At 36.1% G+C, this 24,505-nt stretch overlaps 3 protein-coding genes across 4 annotated transcripts in view; 1 reads left to right on the top strand and 2 right to left on the bottom strand.

Annotated features, from left to right (window-relative positions):
• Positions 14,650 to 16,055, bottom strand: LOC105171275. Its single transcript, XM_011092332.1, has 2 exons — positions 15,888 to 16,055; positions 14,650 to 15,159 (listed from the first exon to the last, which is right to left on the bottom strand). Exons 1-2 carry the CDS (start codon positions 16,053 to 16,055, stop codon positions 14,650 to 14,652), a joined length of 678 nt encoding a protein of 225 aa, XP_011090634.1.
• On the bottom strand, positions 18,033 to 18,839 carry LOC105171273. Its single transcript, XM_011092331.1, has one exon. It carries the CDS (start codon positions 18,837 to 18,839, stop codon positions 18,033 to 18,035), a length of 807 nt encoding a protein of 268 aa, XP_011090633.1.
• The window catches only part of LOC110012600 (acidic leucine-rich nuclear phosphoprotein 32 family member B-like), a 13,282-nt gene continuing 11,717 nt past the window's right edge, over positions 22,941 to 24,505 (top strand). The window contains exons 1-2 of one of the 2 annotated variants that reach the window (XM_020696896.1): positions 22,941 to 23,193; positions 23,538 to 23,723. In XM_020696896.1, coding sequence (XP_020552555.1) covers positions 23,583 to 23,723 — 141 coding nt within the window. In that variant the 5' untranslated portion in view covers positions 22,941 to 23,193; positions 23,538 to 23,582. The remainder of the gene's footprint in view (positions 23,194 to 23,537; positions 23,724 to 24,505) is intronic. The other variant, XM_020696895.1, reaches the window with a different exon arrangement.

Here is a 24,505-nt window from a genome sequence, read left to right as displayed (position 1 = left end):
TCACGTGTATAAATTTTTTTTATAAATAAATAAGATGACAAAAAAAATTCAAATTTTCTCAGGAGGAAAGAAAGGCCAAATAATAATATAACGTACTATGCTGGATCAAATACTACACACATCCCCTCCTTTCATTGTATGGGTACGCACTTTTGATTTCTTAACACACACATACAATCTGTCTCTTTGTTTTTTTTTTTTTTTAATTAAATTTCTGCGTATCAGAATTCGAATTCAACATCGAAGAGTTATTTCTGGGAGCTATAATGATTTTTTTGTGGATCAAATTTAAATTTTAGTTTTAAAAAAAAGGGAAGTCACTGTTAGATAAAAAAAAAAAAAATTACCCATCAAACTAACTATTATTAAATAGAATATTTAGGGAAAAGTATTATTTTAGTCCGCTAAATATGTCTAATTTTAGTTTTAGTTCGATAACTATGTCCATTTTTGTTTAGATCCAGTAACTTACGAAATTGTTTACTTTTAGTCCTCTGACAGATTTTCGGACAATTTTACCCCCTATGCAACTTTTGAAATGCAGTTTTAGTCCATATGCGCTTATAGGGGTAAAATTGTTCGAAAATCTCCCAAAGGACTAAAAGTAAGTAATTTCGTAAGTTACTGAACCTAAACAAAAATTGACATAGTTATCGAATTAAAATTAAAATTAGACATATTTAACGGATTAAAATAATACTTTTCCCGAACATTTAGGATCCGTTGAGAAACATATCTAAAGAAGAATTAAATCTGCGTAAGTTTAAAAAGATTCACCCATCAATAAATAATGATTAAGAAGAGGCACTTTTTGTAAGTGATGTAACTACAATACTATGTGTAACTGTTATTTTCTAATTTTAATTTAAAACTTTTTAATTCTTATCGACATTACGTACATTATAATTATTCTTTTGCGAGAAGTTATAATCATAGGAATATAAGAAATTATAGGATTAATTATATTTTATCATTTGAACTATAATCGTTTTTACATTTTGATTTAAATTACCATCTTACTTTACGAAATTTTGTATTTTGTCATTTATAACTATTTTTTCAAACGTTTTTTTGTCAAACAAGCATCACATGTAGTGCATATGTGATATATATGGGTTATGTGATGTTTTGACATATGCACAGCATGTGATGGGTTCTCGGCGAAAAAATTAGCAAAAAAAAGATCATATATAATAAAGTGCAAATTTTGTGAAATTCGAATACTAAGTTGACACAAAAAAAGTTTAGACACCCAAATGTAAAAACAGATAAAATTCAGATCACGCAATATAATATACCTTGAATTATATATAGTTTGTTGCGTGCGTATAACTCAATCCATTGAAACTGTTATATTATACCAAATATGTCTCAAAAAGAAAAAAGAAAAAAGAAAAAAGCACAATGAAAACATGTTAAACAAAGAAATATTATCAAATAGTTTTAAAAATACGTTTAGCAACATCATGTGATTTAAATTATGAATAAAAAAAATTATCATATGCAAGAAATTTACCTTGAATATAGTGTAAAAAACACAACATAAATTATCATAACAATAAAATTTTACTTTTTAATAGCAAAAATTATTATATTACGGAACCAAAATATTTTTAAAGAAAATAAATTGATAAACTTACCTGGAATTGTACTCATTTAAATTCTGGATATTTTGGATAAAATTACCAGTTAGAAAGTTACAAATTGGCTAGAAAATAAATTATAAGGTATAGTTTAAATATATTAAATTTTCAATTGGACTTAATGAATCTTCATAAAATATTTGGATTGAATTATATAGGGTTAAAAAACAATAAAGGTGTAATTTATAATTTTGATAAAAGTTAAAAAAAAAAAAGAAAAACTAAAATTAAAACACACACACACAAAAAGTAGGAAATGAGGAAGGAAACACGTAGCTTGCCACTAATTGACTCTACCAAGTGGCGAGTCATGCATCAACACATTACTTTGCCAATTTCTAAAATCTTAATAAATTCATATATTATGGTATTTGATGAGATAATTTTTTACGTACTGATCTTGCTCGAGCTTTGCGATCTTGAAGGTTGACCTCTCAGTTGAATGCTTACTCTATCAAGATCGAGTGATGAGTTCCTGAGAACAAAACAAGCACGTAAAGCTTGTCGGGTGCGTCCCCGACAACGACCCTCCGACGCTCAAATTAGTAGTATTCGAGGTGAACATGTACGATCAGATGAATATAGGTCGAAAACAAGAATGATGCAGTTACCTCAAACTGTAGAGTGTTGGGATATTTATAAGGCCCATATAAATACTGTTGTTTGGGCCACGTATCGTCATCGAAATGATAGACATCCTCGATCGGACGATCCTCCATGTGTCGGGGTCTTCATTCATGGAACAGGTTTGGATTATGGATTACCCGACCCGCCTTCATTGGTGCGCGGATCCAGAGCTCCCAAATGATGAAAATACCCTTCATTAAGGGTATTTTAGGTACTCCGCATAAAAATTGGGGTTTTCCCCATCATTACTCCCCCACTAATTCAAAGTTCAATTTATTGCTCTTTGAAGAAGGTGAACAATCGTGTCCGTTGATCATGTTAGAGTCGCTTCCACGTGTCCTCACCATGGCCCTTCATTTTAGGCGCGTTTTTCCAAGTCGTCCTCCTATAAATAGGCTGATCATTCAAAACCCTGAGTTACTCGCTCTTCTTCAAGCATTCGACCTACCTTCCAAGTGTCCGATCTCGATCCACAGCATCTCGAGATAGCCCAATCTTCTCAAGGTACGATGTCTTCTAGCTTCAGTTCTAATTCTGGCTCTAGTTCTAATTCCGATTCGGGGTCGTCTGCGACCTCTCTTAGGTCTGACCATGCCCCTTTACCTGCTACGTTTCCTAGTCCTATCAAAACAGCTAGTAAATCCCTTAAACCGAAACGTCCTGCGGACCACCCTGCTGGTCCCTCTACCCTTGAGAAATTTCAAGATAGGATGAGTAGAAATCCCAGGGCGGCTATAGTTAGTGCTGTCAAACTCCCCATACATAAGATAAGAGACCGCTATTATATAACACATGATTATGAAATTATGATCCCTAGGTCTTTTGATTGCATGCACCAACCCCCCTCTGGTTATCGTGCTTTTTCCCTTCAGCACTATGACGTGGGTTTGAGATTTCCTTTGGCTCCTCCAGTATTCTTCATCGATTGCGACTTTGCCCAATGCAATTGTCTCCAAACTCTGGTTGTCATATACAGTAAAACCTTTATAAATTAATAAACTTTCTAAAATAATAAAATCTTCCGGTCCCGACTTGGGCCTTTGTAAAAAATCATCAAATTCGATAAGATAATAAGATAATAATTTTTCAAAAAATTCCTTTATAAATATTAGGTCCGATTAAAACTTTAAATTAATAATTCATGAATATTATAACTATAAATATTATGGTAATTTGCTAAAATATGAAGTTTGTAATGCTTTACGCATTTGATCATTCATGGATGATTTTGCGATGCCTTTTAAATGAGAAGACATGGTTGGGTGTTATGAATTACTTTATTTTCATATTGAGATTTATATAGTATATGTTTCATTCATCATGCATGAATATATTTAATTGGCTATAATAGTTATTTAAGTGCAACGAATTAATGTAAACATGCATATTTAAGTAATTTCAATAAATTGAACATGCGTCTATGAATATAATAGTTAATTGTATATAATAAATTGATATTATACATGAATATATTTAATTAGTTACAAAGAATTGATTGATGCATGAATATAATCAATGAAACATATATGAATCATTTATTTTCAATACATATGTACAAAATTTGTTGAATTTAAAAAGTCTCTCTTTTAATTAATAAAATATTAATTTATCGATAAATTAATATCTCTCTAAATTAATAAAATTTCATAGTCCCAAGGTTATTAATTTATAGATCTATTACTGTAATTTTTTTCATAATAATAATGAAGGTTCTTCATCTCGAACCTAGTTTTGATAATTTTTGATCGTTCTATTCTTTCACTACCTCCAAGAGGTCGTGCGATAGGGGTTTCTTTTATTTATCCGCTAGGAAGGATTGTAGGTTTTTGGATACTCTGAAATCCAATGTTGGGCCTTGGCGAGAGAAATTTCTTTTTGTGCGACCTCCCCCAGGTCAAATGTGGCCCTTCCGTTGTGATGGAGCAAACACAAACCTGATCCAAAAACAGGTGGAGGGGGGCTGGAAGACGATCAAATCAATAGGCTTATAGCCTATCGGTATAATCCGAAGAGACTTCTAATCGAAGAGGTTTTGTGGCTCGTTCGTCTTTCTCTAGCACCCCTTCGCGTCAAAGACTCTTTAGTGACCTTTTTGCACTTCGCATATACGATGCCTTTTATTCTTTTCCTCTTTCATTTACACTTTCCAACCTGTATATCTCCTTTCTTGCAGGCGAAGTGGTTATGATTTCACGGATCGCGCTACGTCTTTGCACTCTGCAGAACAGCTCCGAAGCCGGTCAGGTCGCACCCCTTGCTGATACATCTGCGACCCCGTCACCTGCTTGGGAGCCCAGTCCAGCTAATCCCAGCTAAACTGATCCTATCTAAGTTTAGAGATGAGACCCTTCCTTCACTTGGCCCTGTTGAACCCCGTCTACCTGCTAGTTCGCCCTCTAGAGTTTCAGCTCCTGCCGAAGAGGCCGGTGAGGGCACGAGCTTTAAAAACCGCTAGAGGCACAAGGACCACGACAAAGGGTCGGGATCGTCCAAGTCAAGCAAAGACAATAAATCCTGATCTGAAAGCAGAATGGCTAAGGAGGCTGCCGAGCAAGCCTAGGAATGACTGAGCTTAGAGATTATGTCTTGGTGGAAGGAGGCTCGCAAAGAACTCAAGAGCGACCATCACCTAACTTCTGAGTTGCATGAAAGAGCGTTTTGTGCTGAACTAGAACATATCTGCGAGGAATTCAGTGCTGCATGGGGAACTTGGGCAAGATTCCTGGGAGTTGTACAGTAACTGACTTCTCCCTCGCGATCAGGCATCCTTGTTGGCGACTCCGCACACTCGTTTGGAGGAACATGCAACTCATTCCATGATGCAGGTAGATAAGTTTTTGTGATCTTCCTGAATTGGACTTGTGTTCTTACGATCTGATATGACTTTGGAGGTTGTAACCCTCGACCATAGCTTGGCCTTAAAATGCACGAGGTACCGGTGAAATCACATGATCGCTGAGAAAAAGCTCAGGTATCTGCGAGCGCGACTCACTAAAAAGGAAACCTAGGAGAAGGCTTTGACTGTAGAAGTACTGGAACTCAAGAATCAGCTATCAGCTTTTGCGGTCAAGGCTGCTAAAGCTAAAGAAGACGATCACTTTGAGGGCCTAAAAGAAGGTTATGAAGCTGGCCATCAAGAGGGTGTCGAAGAAGGTCAAGCTGGTCGCATAATCATAGAAGAACATCAGAGCTTGCTTGCCAGTTCTTAAATACAAGCTGTTCGAGATTCCATGAAGGCTCCTGCATTCCAGGTTGCAGTTGAGATAAAAGCTGCAAACTTTTTCAACAACGACTTCAATACCTGCAAGGCTAAACTTAACACCTTAGGTGCGTTTGCAGGGGGTTTCGATCAACGACGCTTAAATCCCTCGCTTGATGGAAAACTCCAACTTTACCCCTATAAGCCCCCCCCCTCCTGAGAAAGAGGATAAATTCTCTGTTCTACTGGACGAGATGGAGAATCAAAAGTAGGAACAATCTTTAATTCTTTTTTGAGATTTTTGAGAAGTTAGATCAGATTATTCTTCTGTCATTTTGTCGTCTTGAGTTGGACTCCTTATTTTGCTGTTTGGACTAAACTCGATTGTGTTGGATTTTTGTATACTCCCCTTTTGTAACCAGAATTGTGGGCTAATTTTGAATGCCTTTTCAGATCGCGTGATGTCTTTTCCGACCTATTAAAGAATTAATAGCCTTCAAGTGATACATCTTTTTCAGATCGCATGAGATCTTTCTCTGATCAATTAAAGAAATAATGGCCTTCCTCAGGCTCCAAGTAATGCATCTTTTTCAGGTCGCATGAGATCTTTCTCAAATCAACTAATGAATTAATGACCTTCATCAGACTCCAAATAATGCATCTCTTTCAGATCGCATGAGATCTTTCTCAGATCAACTAATGAATTAATGGCCTTCATCAGGCTTAAAGTAATGCATCTTTTTCAGATTGCATAAAGTTAGATCTCTTCCAGAGCCTTTTTCAAGCTCGTAAAATTTGGATCTTGCTCAAACCGTTGAACTAGAACTCCAAGAAGTAAAATCCTGATCTTTCCCAGATCACTAGATATTGGGCCCTTTTCAGGCTCTAAAGAAAAAGGTGATATCTTTCAGATCGATGTACAATCGGGTGGTCTTTTTCAAGCACAAAAGAGGAAAAACAACGATCTTTTTCAAATCCTATCTACAACCATGTGGCCTTTTTCAGGCGTAAAAGAGAAAAGAAAGTGATCTTTATCAGATTCATGTACAAGAGTGGCCTTTTTCAGTCGCAAAAGAGAAAAGAAATCGATCTTTCTCAGATCCATTTACACGTGGCCTTTTTCAGGCGCAATAGAGAAAAGAAAGCGATCTTCAGGCATCGAACTTCTTCAAGTTGTTTATGTTCCAAGGTCACAGTAAGTTCTGCCCTTGCATGTTTTGCAACTTATAAGTGCCCCTCTTTTTAATTTCAATCACTTTATATGGTCCTTCCCATGTGGGGTCGAGCTTCCCCACATGGCGAGACACTTCAACTTTTTTTAGCACGAGATCTCCCACATGCAACTACCTTGGTTTCACCTTCCGGTTGTAGTTATTCATCATTATTCCCTTATGATGCATTATCCTCGCATACGTCGTGTCCCTCCTCTCTTCAATTGTGGTTAGATCGAAACTCCTTTCATCTTGGTTGGTCTCAGGGTCGTACGTCATAACCCTTTGGGATTCCTCACCTATTTCTGTAGGGATAATGGCTTCAGTTCCATAAACTAAGCAAAATGGAGTCTCACCTGTTGCAGTTTGCGGGGTTGTTCGATAGGCCCAGAGAACTCCTGGCAGTTCCTCGACCCACAATCCCTTAGCCACAATGCACATTTTTAGATGCTGCAAGATAGTTCGATTAGTGACCTCAGTCTGTCCATTTACTTGTGGATTGCCTACAGCGGTAAAATATTGCGCGATCTTCAGCTCCTTGTACCATTCCATAATTCTTCTTGAAATTGAGTTCCATTATCCAAAACCAATACTCTAGGTATCCCAAATCGGCAAATAATATTCTTCCAAATAAAATTGATCACTTCCTTCTTCGATATCTTAGCCACGACTTCGTCTTCTACCTATTTTGAGAAATATTCCTCTGCTACAATAATAATTTTTTTATGAGCTTGGGCTGGGGGAAATAGTTCCAGGATATCTATACTCCACTGGTCGAAGGGGCATGCGATCTTGATCGGCTCCATGGAGGTTGCAGGTTGATGTATTAGTGACGCATACCTTTGAAAGCTATCATATCTCTTCACAAATTCTCTCGCGTCTTTCACAATTGTCGGCCAAAAATATCCCCGCCTCACGATCTTCTGGGCAAGCGATCTCGCTCTTGAATGGTTTCCTCAGCTTCCCTCGTGGACTTCTTTCATCACGTACTCAGTTCTTTCTTTATTCAAGCATTTTAGCGACGGACCATCTATAGTTCTTTTATATAACTGTCTTGAAATGATCGTGAAGCGTGCGGCCTTGAATTTTATCCTTTTTGCTAGAATGGGATCGTCAGGTAAGATGCCATTTTCTAAATACATGATCTCATCCTTCCAAGACTCAGACTCACATACCATCTCTACATTCAAACCTTCGATGATCACTACCTCATCATGAATTATTGTTGTAATTATGCGATTCTTTATACCTGCCATGGTAGCTCCGAACTTAGATAATGCGTCCGCTTTATCATTTTCACAGTGCAAAATTTGTTGGATTGCACAATTGTCAAACTTATCCATCCATGTCTTCGCTGCCTTCCGATATGAAGTCATTTCGCTCTCCCTTATCTCGTAGGTCCCTTCTATTTGCTTCACAACCAACTGCGAGTCCATGAAGACCTCCAAGTTTCTGGCCCCTGCCTCGTACGCCAGTTCTAATCCTAGAATCAGGGCTTCATATTCGGCTTCGTTGTTAGTGATGGGAAAGGATAATTTTGCTGCGACTTCGATCTCTACCCCCTCGGGCCCTTGAATCCATATTCCTGCTTCCCCCTTACTAGAGTTAGAAGACCCATCCACGTGCAACATCCATTTATTATTCTGCTCCTTGATCGGGTTTCCAGCTAATTCGATCATAAAATCCACCAACACCTGTGCCTTCTGTGCAACCCTAGCCTGATAATCTATATAATATTCTCCCAACTCTATTGCCCATCTCACTAATTTTCCCGACGCTTCAGGTCGCGACATAACATACTTCAAAGGGTAATTGGTGAGCAGAACTCTATTCCTCTGTGTCGTGCCCTTTTTCTCGATGGAATCTGCAGTATTTGTTGGAGAACTTATTGGCGGGTGTAAATCTGGTATGTCTTGGCCATTTGAGCACATTTTACTTTTCAACCATCATCAGAGCTTTGGTTCTGGTCATCGCGAGGGGAGTGTACTTGTGATACTTGGGTTGATACAAGGGTTCTTTTTTCTTATCATACCTTGTTCACTGATTTTCTCCTCTCACTTCTCTGCTCCGATTAAAATTTCTGTCTCGAGCTCGGTTCTGCCACTCCCCATCTTTTATGGTGTTCATCTCCTCTACGTCGATGTATTTCTGTGCCAGGGCCATGAGTTGTTCAACATCTGTAGGCGGGTCGCGTGCCAAGGCGGATGCAAGTGGTCCTTTTTCAGCCTATGTATGAGTATGCTTACCATCATATCTATTCTCAAATCCTGGACCTCTAGCGTCTCGTTGTTAAATCTCCCCATAAAACTTTTTAGCCACTCATCCTCCCATTGTCGTATTGTGAACAAATATGTTGCTGACCTTTTCTGCTTTCTCTTGCTAGCAAAATGAAAACCGAACTTCTGCAGCAGTTGTTCGTAAGATTCAATACTCTTTAATTTTCGAGGAAATGATAAATGAGTCTGCTACAAATTAGCTTCTTATATAAACTCTTGACCAGGCAGACCGACTAGGCGAAAGGGAGGGGGCGGCGTAGGAATCGGGGAAAGAGGAGGAGGTAGACGGCAACAACAGCGACGGAGGAGAGGGGGAGGGAAAGGTGGACTGGCCGTGGTGGGGAGTGGATGGGGATAAAAAAAAGTTATAAAATTTTTATATACGTATATTATTATAAATATGTATTATATATACTAGATATATTTATATATAAAATAAAATTTAATTTTTAAAAGTCAACATATTCACAATAACGATATGTGCATTACACTGTAGTCTCCAAACCCTTTTAGAGTATTTTTTATTTTATTTTAAAAAATACAATAAGATAATTTAATTTTTACAACATATTCACAATAACGATATGTGCATTACACTGTAGTCTCCAAACCCTTTTAGAGTATTTTTTATTTTATTTTAAAATAAAAAATAAGATAATTTACTAAATTTTCTTTTTTTTTCATTTCCTATATGATATGGGGACGCTTGCATTTTTTTCCTAAAATTATACATAGGTGTCTAAAATTTACTCTGAAAAAATACATTGATGTCACAATCTCACACAAGAAATGTTTGCAATTTACACGTAAGAACTCACCCATGCATGCATGCGTAGGCCCCCCCCCCCCCCCCCCCCCCCCCCCCCCCCCCCCCACACCAACACACACACCCCACACGCGCGCACACACACACACACACACACACACACACCCCACACGCACGCACGCACACACACACAGAGAAAAAGATGCACAGACAAGATAATGGAAAAGTCGGAACAAGGAGGGGGCATCGTTCAGCAAAACTTCTCAAGTTTGTGGTCGTTAAAATTAAAATAGAAATGTAATAGCTGATTAAAACATATAAAAATATATTCCTGAACATCATAATCTCAATAGAAACCTGCTACACCAGATTATTATTTTCAGAGAGGTTTAACCAGAAACTAGATAATATTAATCACAAAATCATTGCCCTAATACAATTACATAAATAAAATACACTGGAAAATGCTGCAACGTTTTTGCTCCAATAATAGTACTGGGTTCAAAAGAGCAACAATATAAGGTTATTGCTCTTCATTTCAATAAATACTCTTTCATATTAGGTAAACAAAAACGAGAATATACGTCTATGTAAACACACAAAAATATTTCAAAGGACATAAATAGAGATTTTTTCAAACGTTTTTTTGTCAAACAAGCATCACATGTAGTGCATATGTGATATATATGGGTTATGTGATGTTTTGACATATGCACAGCATGTGATGGGTTCTCGGCGAAAAAATTAGCAAAAAAAAGATCATATATAATAAAGTGCAAATTTTGTGAAATTCGAATACTAAGTTGACACAAAAAAAGTTTAGACACCCAAATGTAAAAACAGATAAAATTCAGATCACGCAATATAATATACCTTGAATTATATATAGTTTGTTGCGTGCGTATAACTCAATCCATTGAAACTGTTATATTATACCAAATATGTCTCAAAAAGAAAAAAGAAAAAAGAAAAAAGCACAATGAAAACATGTTAAACAAAGAAATATTATCAAATAGTTTTAAAAATACGTTTAGCAACATCATGTGATTTAAATTATGAATAAAAAAAATTATCATATGCAAGAAATTTACCTTGAATATAGTGTAAAAAACACAACATAAATTATCATAACAATAAAATTTTACTTTTTAATAGCAAAAATTATTATATTACGGAACCAAAATATTTTTAAAGAAAATAAATTGATAAACTTACCTGGAATTGTACTCATTTAAATTCTGGATATTTTGGATAAAATTACCAGTTAGAAAGTTACAAATTGGCTAGAAAATAAATTATAAGGTATAGTTTAAATATATTAAATTTTCAATTGGACTTAATGAATCTTCATAAAATATTTGGATTGAATTATATAGGGTTAAAAAACAATAAAGGTGTAATTTATAATTTTGATAAAAGTTAAAAAAAAAAAAGAAAAACTAAAATTAAAACACACACACACAAAAAGTAGGAAATGAGGAAGGAAACACGTAGCTTGCCACTAATTGACTCTACCAAGTGGCGAGTCATGCATCAACACATTACTTTGCCAATTTCTAAAATCTTAATCAATTCATATATTTATGGTATTTGATGAGTTAATTTATTACATATTGATCTTGCACGAAATTTGCGACCTCAAGGGTTGACCTCTCAATTGGATGCTTACTCTACCAAGATTGAGTGATGGGCTCCTGAAAACAAAACAAGAACGTGAAGCTCATTGGGTGCGTCCCCGACAACGACCCTCCGACGCTCAAGTTAGTAGTGTTCGAGGTGAAAATGTGCGATCAGATGAATATAGGTCGAAAACAAGAATATAGCAGTTACCTCAAAATGGAGCGTGTTGGGATATTTATAAGACCCATGTGGATCCTGTTGTTTGGCCATGTATCGCCATCAGAATAATAGACATCCTCGACCGAACGGTCCTCCATGTATCGGGGTCTTCATTCATGGAACAGGTTTGGATTATGGATTACCCGACCCGTCTTCATTGGCGCACGAATCCAGAGCTCCCAAATGACAAAAATACCCTTCATTAAAGGTATTTTAGGTATTCTGCATAAAAACTGGGGTTTTCCCCATCATTACTCCCCCACTTATTCAAAGTTCAATTTATTGCTCTTTAAAGAAGGTGAACAATCGTGTCCGTTGATCATGTCAGAGTTGCTTCCACGTGTCCTCATCATGGCCCTTCATTTTAGGCGCGTTTTTCCAAGTCGTCCTCCTATAAATAGGCTGATCATTCAAAACCCTAAGTTACTCGGTCTTCTTCAAGCATCCGACCTACCTTCCAAGCGTCCGATCTCAATCCACAGCATCTCGAGATAGCCCAATCTTCTCAAGGTACGATGTCTTCTAGCTTCAGTTCTAATTCTGGCTCTAGTTCTAATTCCGGTTTGGGGTCATCTGCGACCTCTCTTAGGTCTAACCATGCCCCTTTACCTGCTGCGGTTCCTAGTCCTCCCAAAATAGCTAGTAATTCCCTTAAATCGAAACATCCTGCGAACCACCCTGCTGGTCCCTCTACCCTTGAGAAATTTCAGGATAGGATGAGAAGAAATCCCTGGGCGGCTATAGTTAGTGCTGTCAAACTCCCCATACATAAGATAAGAGAGCGCTATTATATACCACATGATTATGAAATTATGATCCCTAGGTCTTTCGATCGCATGCACCAACCCCCCTCTGGTTTCTGTGCTTTTTCCCTTCAGCACTTTGACGCGGGTTTGAGATTTCCTTTGGCTCCTTCAGTAGCTTCTACTCTTCGTCGATAGCGACTTTGCCCAATGCAATTGTCTCCAAACTCTGTTAGCCATATACAGTAAAAGCTCTATAAATTAACACTCTATAAATTAATAAACTCTCTAAAATAATAAAATCTTCCGATTGCCTTTGTAAAAAATCATCAAATTCGATAAGATAATAAGATAATAATTTTTTAAAAAATTCACTTATAAATATTAGGTTCCATTAAAACTCTAAATTAATAATTCATGAATATTACAATTATAAATATTATGGCAATTTGCTAAAATATGAAATTTGTAATGCTTTACGCATTTGATCATTCATGGATGATTTTGCGATGCCTTTTAGATGCGAAGACATGGTTGGGTGTTATGAATTATTTTATTTTCATATTGAGATTTATATAGTATATGTTTCATTTATCATGCATGAATATATTTAATTGGCTATAATAGTTATTTAAGTACAACGAATTAATGTAAACATGTATATTTAAGTAATTTCAATGAATTGAACATGAGTATATGAATATAATAATTAATTGTATACAATGAATTGATATTATAATGAATATATTTAATTAGTTACAATGAATTGATTGATGCATGAAAAGGAAACCCAAGAGAAGGCTTTGACCACAGAAGTATTGGAACTCAAGAATCAACTATCAGCTTTTGCAGTCAAGGAGGCTAAAGAAGATGCTTTCGTAGAAGGCAAGAAAGATGGGTTCTCTGTTGGTCGTGAAGATGGTCGCATTGAGGGCCTAAAAGAAGGTTATGAAGCTGGCCATCAAGAGGGTGTCGAAGAAGGTCGAGCTGGTCGCATAAGCATAGAATAACACCAGAGCTTGCTTGCCAGTTCTCAAATACAAGTTGTTCAATATTTCATGAAGGCTCCTGCATTCCAGGTTGCAGTTGAGATAAAAACTATAAAACTTTTTCAACAAGGACTTCAATACCTGCAAGGCTCAACTTGACACCTTAGGTGCGTTCGTAGAGGGTTTCAATCAACGACGCTTAAATCCCTCTCTTGATGGCAAACTCCAAACTTACCCCGATGAGCCCGCCCCTCCTGAGCAAGAGGATGAATTCTCCGTTTTGCTGGATGAGATAGAGAATCAGAAGTAGGAACAAACTTTAATTCTTTTTTGAGATTTTTGAGAAGCTAGATCAGATTATTCTTCTGTCATTTTGTTGTCTTGAGTTGGACTCCTTGTTTTGTTGTTCGGACTAAACTCAATTGTGTTGGATTTTTGTATATTCCCCTTTTGTAACCAGAATTGTGGGTTAATTTTGATTGCCTTTTTCAGATCGCGTGATATCTTTTTCCGACCTATTAAAAAATTAATGGCTTTCCTCAGGCTTCAAGCGATACCTCTTTTTCAGATTGCATGAGATCTTTCTCAGATCAATTAAAGAAATAATGGCCTTCCTCAGGCTCCAAGTAATGCATCTTTTTCAGGTCGCATGAGATCTTTCTCAAATCAACTAATGAATTAATGACCTTCATCAGGCTCCAAGTAATGCATCTTTTTTAGATCGCATGGGATCTTTCTCAGATCAACTAATGAATTAATGGCCTTCATCAGGCTCCAAGTAATGCATCTTTTTCAGCTCGCATGGGATCTTTCTCAGATGAACTAATGAATTAATGGCCTTCATCAGGCTCCAAGTAATGGATCTTTTTCAGATCGCATGAGATCTTTCTTAGATCAACTAATGAATTAATGGCCTTCATCAAGCTCCAAGTAATGCATATTTTTCAGATCGCATGAAGTTAGATCTCTTCCAGAGCCTTTTTCAAGCTCGTAAAATTTGGATCTTGCTCAAACCGTCGAATTAGAACTCCAAGAAGTAAAATCCTGATCTTTCCCAGATCACTATATATTGGGCCTTTTTCAGGCTCTAAAGAAAAAAGGTGATCTCTTTCAGATTGATGTATAATCGGGTGGCCTTTTTCAGGGGCAAAAGAGGAAAAACAAAGATCTTTTTCAGATCCTATGTACAAGCGCGTGGCCTTTTTCAGGCGCAAAAGAGAAAAGAAACCGATCTTTATCAGATTCATGTACAAGAGTGGCCTTTTTTCCAGTTGCAAAAGAGAAAAGAAATCGATCTTTCTCAGATCCATTTACACGTGGCTTTTTTCAGGCGCAACAGAGAAAAGAAAGTGATCTTCAGGCATAGAACTTCTTCAAGTTGTGTATGTTATAAGGTCGCGGTAACTTCTGCCTCTGCATGTCTTTCAACTTATAAGTCCCCCTCTTTTTAATTTCAATCACTTTATATGGTCCTTCCCATGCGGGGTCGAGCTTCCCCACATGGCAAGTCACTTCAACTATTTTTAGCACGAGATCTTCCACCTGCAACTGCCTTGGTTTCACCTTCCGGTTGTAGTTTTTCATCATCATTCCCTTATGATGCATTATCCTCGCATACGCCATGTCCCTCCTCTCTTCAATTGTGATTAGATCGAAACTCCTTTCGTCTTGGTTGGTCTCAGAGTCGTACGTCATGACCCTTTGGGATTCCTCACCCATTTTTATATGGATAATGGCTTCAGTTTCATAAACTAAGCAAAATGGAGTCTCACCTGTTGCAGTTTGCAGGGTTGTTCGATAGGCCCAGAGAACTCCTGGCAGTTCCTCGACCCACGATCCCTTAGCCACAATTTGCGTTTTTAGATGCTGTAAGATAGTTCGATTAGTGACCTCAGTCTGTCCATTTACTTGTGGATTGCCTACAGCGGTAAAATGTTGCGCGATCTTCAGCTCCTTGCACCATTTCGTAATTCTTCTTGAAATTGAGTTCCATTGTCCGAAACCAATACTCTAGGTATCCCAAATCGGCAAATAATATTTTTCCATATAAAATTGATCACTTCCTTCTCCGATATCTTAGCCAAGACTTCGGCTTCTACCTATTTTGAGAAATATTCCACTGCTACAATAATAAATTTTTTATGAGCTTGAGCTGGGTGAAATGGTCCCAGGATATCTATACCCCACTGGTCGAAGGGGCATGCGATCTTGATCGGCTCCATGGAGGTTGCAGGTTGATGTATCAGTGACGCATACCTTTGACAGCTGTCATATCTCTTCACAAATTCTCTCGCGACTTTCACTATCGTCGGCCAAAAATATCCCCGCCTCATGATCTTTTGGGCAAGCAATCTCGCTCCTGAATGGTTTCCACAGCATCCCTCGTGGACTTCTTTCATCACATACTCAACTCTTTTTTCATTCAAGCATTTTAGTGACGGGCCATCTATAGTTCTTTTATATAACTGTCTTCAAATGAGCGTGAAGCGTGCGGACTTGAATTTTATCCTTTTTGCTAGAATGGGATCGTCAGGTAAGATGCCATTTTCTAAATATTTCACGATCGCATCCTTCCAAGACTTAGACTCACATACCATCTCTACATTCAAACTTTCGGTGATCACTGTCTTATCACGAATTATTGTTGTAATTCTGCGATCCTTTATACCTGCCATGGTAGCTCCGAACTTAGATAATGCGTCCGCTTTATCATTTTCATAGCGAGGAATTTGTTGGATCGCACAATTGTCAAACTTATCCATCCATGTCTTCGCTGCCTTCCAATACAAATTCATTTACCTCTCCCGTGTCTCGTAGGTCCCTTCTATTTGCATCACAACCAACTGCGAGTTTGTGAAGACCTCCAAGTTTCTGGCTCTTGCCTCGTACTCCAGTTCTAATCCTAGAATCAGGGCTTCATATTCGACTTCGTTGTTAGTGATGCGAAAGGATAATTTTGCTGCGACTTCGATCTCTGCCCCCTCGGGCCCTTGAATCCATATTCCTGCTTCCCCCTTACTAGCGTTAGAAGACCCATCCATGTGCAACATCCATTTATTATTCTGTTCCTTGATCGGGTTTCCAGCTAATTCGATCATAAAATCCACCAACACTTGTGCCTTCTGTGTGACCCTAGCCTGATAATCTATATAATATTCTCCCAACTCTATTGCCCATTTCACCAATCTTCCCGATGCTTCAGGTCGCGACATAACATACTTCAAAGGGTAATTGGTGAGCACAATTATCTTATGAGATTCAAAATAAGGTCGTAATTTCCTAGCTGTAACAACTAATGCTAGTGCTAACTTTTCCATCTCAGAATATCTCTTTTTGGCCCCTTGCAGCAATTTGCTAACATAGTAGATAGGATTCTGGATTCCTTCGAACTCGCGCACTAGCACCGAACTAACTGTGTTTTCCGATACAGCTAAGTACAAGAAGAGCACTTCACCTTCCTTGGGATTGGCCAACAGCGGAGGTTTCATGAGATAGCTTTTGTTATCCTGCAAAGCCCTCTAACATTCTTCATCCCATTTGAAGTCTTTTGTTTTTCTCAATACTTTAAAAAATGGTAAGCTTCTATCTGTAGTTCGAGAAAGAAAGCGATTAAGGGACGCGATCTTACCTGTAAGTTTCTGTACCTCCTTGATCGTAGCCTGCGATCTCAAGCCCATAATTGCCTCAATCTTCTCCGGGTTAGGTTCAATTCTTCGTTCACTGACCATATATCCCAGAAATGTTCCACCACTTACTCGAAATGTACATTTATTAGGGTTCAGCTTCATACCATATGACATCATTATCGTGAATGCCTGCTTCAAATGTTCAAGATGATTATCCGACCTCTTGCTTTTTACCAGCATGTCGTCCACGTAAACCTCCATCGTTCTTCTGATGAGTTCGCTGAACATCTTATTCACCAAACGTTGATAGGTGACATCTGCATTTTTTAAGCCAAATGGCATCACATTATAATAATAGATTCCACCATGAGTTATAAAGGAAGTTTTATAGCGATCCACCTTCGCCATGTAAATTTGATGATAACCCTGATAAGCGTCCATCATCGAGAATATCTCATACCTTGCTGTAGAATCGACCAAAACATCAATCCTTGGTAACGGATAAGGGTCCTTTGGGCAGGCTTTATTCAAGTCCGTGAAATCCGTGCACATACGCCATTTTTCTGATGCTTTCGGGATGACCACCACATTCGATAGCCATCGGTGTAATGGACTTCGGACACACACCCAGCTTTCAGCAATTTGCTACTTCCTCCTCACTGATGCAATTCTTTTCTGTGCTAAACGATCTCTTCTTCTGTTGCACCGGTCGCATCGTTGGGTCAACGTTAAGTCTGTGCACTATTAACTCTAGGTTGATACCCTTGAAATCTGAAGGACTCCAAGCAAACATGTCTATATTATCCCTCAAGAACTAGATCATAGCAGTTCCCAATCCCCCCATGTGAACTCCTATTCTAGTCATTTTACTAGGATTCCCTTCGACGAGTTCCACGACTTTGTGTTCTTCACTAGGCTTCATGCGATCAACCTCATAGGTACGTGGTCCTGAATTTTCTTCGATCTTCCTTTTCTTGCTATTCGAACCACCCTTCACTGAAAAATTGTAACATTTTCTTGCTTCTCTCTAGTCACAAGACACTTCTCCGACACCATTTTTTGTTGGAAACTTCATCTTCATATGGTATGCTGAGACCACTACTCTAACCGAATTCAAACCCGGTCTCCCAATATCACATTATAAGCGAACGGGGTGTCTACTACCAAAAATCTAACCATCAAAGTCCTTCGCCTAGGTTCATCCGCTATAGAAACTGGTAGCTCTATAGTGCCTAAAGATGTAACCTCACTGCCCCCGAATCCTACGAGCAGGGTTTTTACTGGCTCCAATTTAGCATGCTCGAGTCCCATCCTTTTCACTACATCTTTAAAGATGATATCGGCTGAACTCTCGTTATCTACCAACACCTTATGCACTATAAAGTTGGCGATGTCCATTCTAATGACCATGGGGTCGTTCAACGACTCTATCTCTTGTTGCTTATCCTTACTACTGAATGAAATTTCCTCCTTTTTCTTTACGTTCATCACAAATTCGCGAATTCTGTTCGATCCACTTGCTCTCTCATATTGCTTCCTCATTCTCCTAGAATTGCCCCCACTTGGACCTCCCGCTATTGTATGGATTACCCCCTTTATCGGGGCATTCTCCTTGGTCGCTGGCACTCTATCTTCCCTCATGGAGTTCGAGTGGCGATCCCTACTCCTCGACCTGTTCCTCCTTGAGTCATCTCTCTTTGGCTTATGCTCACTCAATATACGATCCCTAAAGTATCCTTGTCTTACCAATCTTTCAATTTCATCCTTTAACTGGAAGCATTCCTCTGTATCATGCTCTTTTTCTTGATGAAATCTGCAGTATTTGTTGGAGAACTTCTTGGCGGGTGTAAATCTGGTATGTCTTGGCCATTTGAGCACGTTTGACTTTTCAACCATCATCAAAGCTTTGGTTCTGGTCATCGCGAATGGAGTGTACTTATGATACTTGGGTTGATACAAGGCTTCTTTTTTCTTACCATGCCTTGTTCGCTGATTTTCTCCTTCTCTCACTTCTCTGCTCCGATTAAAATTTTTGTCTCGAGCTCGGTTCTGTCAGTTCCCCATCTTTCATGGCATTCATCTTCTCTTCGTCGATGTGTTTTTGTGCCATGACCATGAGTTATTCAACATCTGTAGGCGGGTCGCGTGCCAAGGCGGGAGAGAGTGGTCCTTTTTCAGCCTATCTATGAGTATGCTTACCATCATATCTATTCTCAAATCCTGGACCTCTAGCATCTCGTTGTTAAATCTCCCCATAAAACTTTTTAGCGACTCATCCTCCTACTGTCGTATTGTGAACAAATATGTTGCTGACCTTTTCTGCTTTCTCTTGCTAGCAAAATGAAAACCGAACTTCTGCAGCAGTTGTTCGTAAGATTCAACACTCCCGCTTGGTAGGCTCGTGAACCACTCCTGCACCTTCCCTGCAAGAGTAGTAACAAATATAAATAGCCATAACCGGACTAGATTATCTATATAAATTCATCACCAATTCGAATGCTGTCACATGCTCTAGGGATCTTTAGTCCTATCGTATTTTGACAATCCGACATTCTGAAGTTAGGATCTACTGTCTGAGTTAATAACTTGTTGCTGAAAGGCAAATTTCTATTATGGGCGACCAATTCTCCTCGCTTTTTCAACTCATCAATCTGTTTTCCCAGTAGTTCAATTTGTTTACCTACGCTCTCCATCTCCGCACGCGATATTACTGGTTCTCTTGCTTTGGCTCTGATTTGACTGTTGGAACCAGCTTCTGAGGTCGCTGGTTCGCAACTTCTTCCAAGTTCTCTCATGTTCGCCTCTCTCGATAACCTTTGTGTATCCTTATCTCTAAGTAGTTGTCATTCTTTCTACCTGCTTCTTCCATCATTCTCTGGAGCTCGTCCCTTGTTAACTGCACTACTGATGCTCCTCCTCGCCCCAGATTATCTTCTTTCTTGTTAATCAAAATGATTGTAATTGGTTTATTTTAAAAAAAACCAATCCATGATGGTTCCATAATAAATTTGAAATTATGAGTGTGAGTCTTACGGGACGAGTATGTATGTATCTCATTTTTGTGTGAGTTTATTTTAATTTATTTAATTATTCTTAGTTGCATTGATGTATTAATTGAATATTGATATATTAATTGAATCGATGTATTACTTATTTTTTGAAATATTGGCATAATTATGCAATTATTATTTTGAAAAAGAATAAAATTTGCAACAAAATGAATTTCCCATTACGTGGGATTACGAACAAAGATTTAACACTATATTTTGATATTTATAGAAATTATTGACTCCAAACAAATTAATAAAATCACCCATACTTTTATTCACTTTTAACATTTTCAACAAACTTTTGTAATAACTCAAATTATCCAAATTAAATAAAATGCACGTCACGTCTAAGTGGTGTCTGCAATAATTTCTGCTTTTGGTGCGAATATATTGCGGAGAAAATTGTTTCTATTATATTATTATATTTATAATTTTTTAACAACAAAATAAAAATACAATAAACAACCAAATTTTGATGAGAGTAAAAGTGTACACAGTGTTGGTTGGGCCAATTAAGGTAATTTTTCGCCTAATTCAATTTTTGCGATTTTGGAAACTTAGTCTAAGCCCAACCCGACAATCATCAAAACCACACTTTGCGGTTTAATTGGGTTGGGACGGTTTTTGCTGTTTTAGTATAGAATCAATCACTTGTACAATTATATTAGTATTTTACGACTACCTATGCTTTTGGTATAATTATTTATCATAATAAATGCATTTTCCTCTAGTGATAGTTAGCAAAAATATAAAAATATGCCATATCAATTGCAATATGTGAAATATACATAGTTATATATTTATTATAGAAGAATAAAAATAAATATAAAAAAGGGTAAGATACACTTTGCTCCTGACGTAACATTTATCCCCCTAAATTAAAAAATATAATATTTATCCTCTTGATTGAACAAAAATGCCCCTTCTGCTTTGAATAAATACATTTTAGTATTTTGCACATTAAATCACCATCAAGTTATTTTTTTAATTATTTTTATTTAATAAGAAAAGAATTTAAATTAAAAGTGGAGTATAAATTAATATTATAATCAACAATTAATATATAATTTTTTAAAAAAATGACAAATATATATTTAACCAAAAGTTAAATATTTTTAGGAAAAAATGAATAAACATAAATATCTTATCATGTATTTTTTTAAAAAATATACTAAAAAATCATTTAATTACTCATTTTTATCTAAAAAAGTACATAGTTAATAACTTAATTTTATATCCAATAAATGAAATATTTTCATGAAACTTTTTGTTCGCATTCATTATTTAACTTCGAGTCTGTAAAATATAATGAAATTCAAACTATTTAGTTCACTAATTATATATTACTTTATTACTATTAAAAAATAACTATTTCAATTAAAATTTTTTTAATTAAACTTAAAATGCAAAAGTTGTTAGAAAAATAAATTGTTTGAACTATAAATAATATAAGGACAATATTGTCTAAAAATTTAATTAATAGGGGATAAGTATAACATTTGTTAGTTTAGGAGAGTAAATGTTACATTAAAAATAGTTCAGGGGGACAACGTGTATTTTACACTATAAAAAACTTATCACTTTTTTCTAATAAGAATATGAAAAAAACTCTTATTGCGAATTAAATTGTAAATTAAACTGATCATAATAATATATGAATATTACATAAATATTAAATGAAATAAAATGATTATGAAAATATGTTGTAACAAAAAAATAAAATCATCTACAACAAGCACATAAAGACACACACACACACACACATGTATATATATGTATTTGTGTGTAGGATATACGATGACTAAGACAGATAAATAAAAATATATAGTGATTGATTTTTTTTTTTTATATGAAGAAGTAAAGCATACGAAAATTTAAAAGTACGTGCATATACATTTCACAAGTATAAAAATACGTTAAAATAAAATAAATATATTTATTTAATTTATTTTACTTGGTATTTTTAATTATAGATTAATATTTATTGTCAAATATTTTTCAATAAACATTACTTACCTTGATGATAACATTACATAAACAAACAATAAAAATAATGAGACATTGTCTCACAAATTACTTTTGTTTATAAAAAAATATATTTTTTCAAGTTTTTATATCGTATCTTCTTCTATTTATGTACCCTCTATATTTTTCCTAGTTACTATTAAATTTTTTTAAATATTTTTATTAAATAGTTATTAGTTTTGACTAAAACTCTTTATCATTATTTATTTTATTGAAATTCTATTTCAATTATTCAACTATATAGATAATTAACAACTATATAGATAATTAACAACTATATTATAAAAGCTAATTGCAAAATTATTTATTTGGACACATACATTTATAATTCTATTATTAAATGAAAGTATATATTGGCATCACAATAAAAGAAGAAACATAAAACATGACAAATTATTCACACATTTATAATATAGAAGATAGATATATTATAATAAAAAGTATTGTAATTATTATTATTGTCTTGGATATTTCCTTATGTATTATAATTTTTTTTTATATAAATTCTAATATATTGTTGTTTTTGTTGTTGATATTATTATTATTATTATTACTATTGCTACAGTCGAACACAGTCAATGTGGTTTTATGTAAATGTAAAACTAAATTCGATTGCTAAAATATGATTTTTTTTTTTCAAAACCAAGACCAACCCAACCCACCCTTAACCCACCAATTGTGGTACGATTTGGGTTGAACTGATCGGTTGGGACGGTCATGCGTTTTTTATGAACACCCCAAAATGGGAGTTTCATTTATTTCCCTTTTCTCATTTTTTGGGGTACAATTAGAATAAAATATTAAAATTTATTTTATAATTGAAATAAAAATAAAACCAAAAATAAATAATTAAAATAGAGATTATGCAAAAAAAACTAATTTACATCACAATTACCAAATTAACTTTAATTAAACACACTTGTTCCGGGCAGCACTTACCAGCATATATTTCGCTTGATCAGAACGCTGCCCGGCCTGCCCGAACCCCCTCTGGAGGGAGTACGGTCAGCTCTCCCAAGAATCACCACAACTCTTTCAGCCTCTTCCTTGCAGTCATATCCACACCCTGTTGTCTCTACACCTCCCTCCGCTCGATCAGACGGTCCAGGATGAAAGTTGCCTCAGATCTCCTCTCCTCCGCCTTTTAGCTCACCAGATCCCTAGATCTCTTCCGTCCGTCCTCAGATCTGACGTTCCCGGTAAGTTCTTCACCCGCGAAATTCTCATTTACTTTAATTTTTTTTTGTGTTGAATATATTTCAGCTCAATTTCCTCATAATTTTCAGCAAAACCTCAGAATTTCGAGTAGTTTTTAATTTCCGTAATTTCTCAAAATTTTATTTTACACTCAGTTTTCCCTCAATTTCGCTGTAAAATTCTCTTTTTCTGACAGAAACCTTTTTTTTTTTTATTTCTTGATTTCTATGAATTATTATTATTATTTATTTATTTGTTTTACAGAAAAGTGGAATTCTGTCGTCTTCGTCGAGTTTAATTTTTTAGTAATTTGTTTTGTAATTTAATTGAGCAATAATCAGTGTAGATCTGACGGCCATGGTTGTTCTGCAGTTGAAGTTCAAGTTGAAAAATGGAGATTAACTGCGGTTTAGTTAAGCTAACCACGCTCAAGCGAAGCCTGCTAATGTGCGCCGTCGGCGAAGCGGCTTTAGCGGCTTCACTTCTCTTTGTTCTGGTCAAAGCTCAGCTTGTCGGCTCAATTCTCACTCAGGTAATCAAATCCAGTACCGTTACTCGTTGTTTTTTTTTTAAAAACAATTTTATTGTGTGAGGAAATTATTTTTTCAAATGTCCACAAAATTAGCTGGTCAAGTATTTTTATAAATTATTATCGGTAATTTTCTATGAATATCAGTATATATATTTGGGAAAAAATGCAAACAATCTCCTTGTGATATTACAAATAAGTAAATTACCCCCTTAGGAAAAAAAAAATAGTGATTTACCTTCCTATATTTTTTAAATACAACAATTTACCCCCCTATAATTTCTAAAATGAAGCAATTTAGCTCACTGTATAAGGAGGTAAATTACTTCATTTTAAAAAGTATAGGGAGGTAAATTGCTATATTTATTTCATAGGGAGGGGGTAATGTGCTCATTTTCAATATCACATAAATTGCTATTCACCCTATATATTTGTTAGGAGTTTATCCTAATCAACTATTACAGAAATTGTGGGATTTTCAACCCTTATAATATACAAACTTATTTACAAAATAATACAAAAATAAAACAGTAAAATACAAGAACAAAATAAATAAAATAGTAAAAGGCTAGAGAGCCAGATCTGAGTGGAAAGTCCACAGCCACCAAAGGCCGAGTCACAAAGACTAACAACCGCAAAGGCTATCCACAAAGAAACATTTTTAATGCACTGAGCATAAGATTGCACACAACAGATACATAGCAAGAAGTTTACAACAAAAAAATATTTCACCACAGAAAATATTTCACAATAATCGAAACAATTTGCAGAAAAAATAAAATAAA

Source organism: Sesamum indicum, linkage group LG9 (genome assembly GCF_000512975.1).
Source record: "Sesamum indicum cultivar Zhongzhi No. 13 linkage group LG9, S_indicum_v1.0, whole genome shotgun sequence".
In the NCBI taxonomy this organism is placed as follows: Eukaryota; Viridiplantae; Streptophyta; class Magnoliopsida; order Lamiales; family Pedaliaceae; genus Sesamum; species Sesamum indicum.
Note: the sequence above shows the minus strand (reverse complement) of the source record. Positions and strands in the feature narration are given on the sequence as shown.

What these genes read in the sequence shown, in the direction of transcription:
- LOC105171275 (XM_011092332.1), bottom strand. Translation starts at nt 16,055, where the DNA reads ATGGATAAGTTTGACAATTGTGCGATCCAACAAATTCCTCGCTATGAA. An exon ending in AAAGTTTGAATGTAGAGATG is followed by an intron (nt 15,160 to 15,887) that starts GTATGTGAGTCT and finishes ACTATCTTACAG; the next exon opens with CATCTAAAAACGCAAATTGT.
- LOC105171273 (XM_011092331.1), bottom strand. Translation starts at nt 18,839, where the DNA reads ATGACCAGAACCAAAGCTTTGATGATGGTTGAAAAGTCAAACGTGCTC.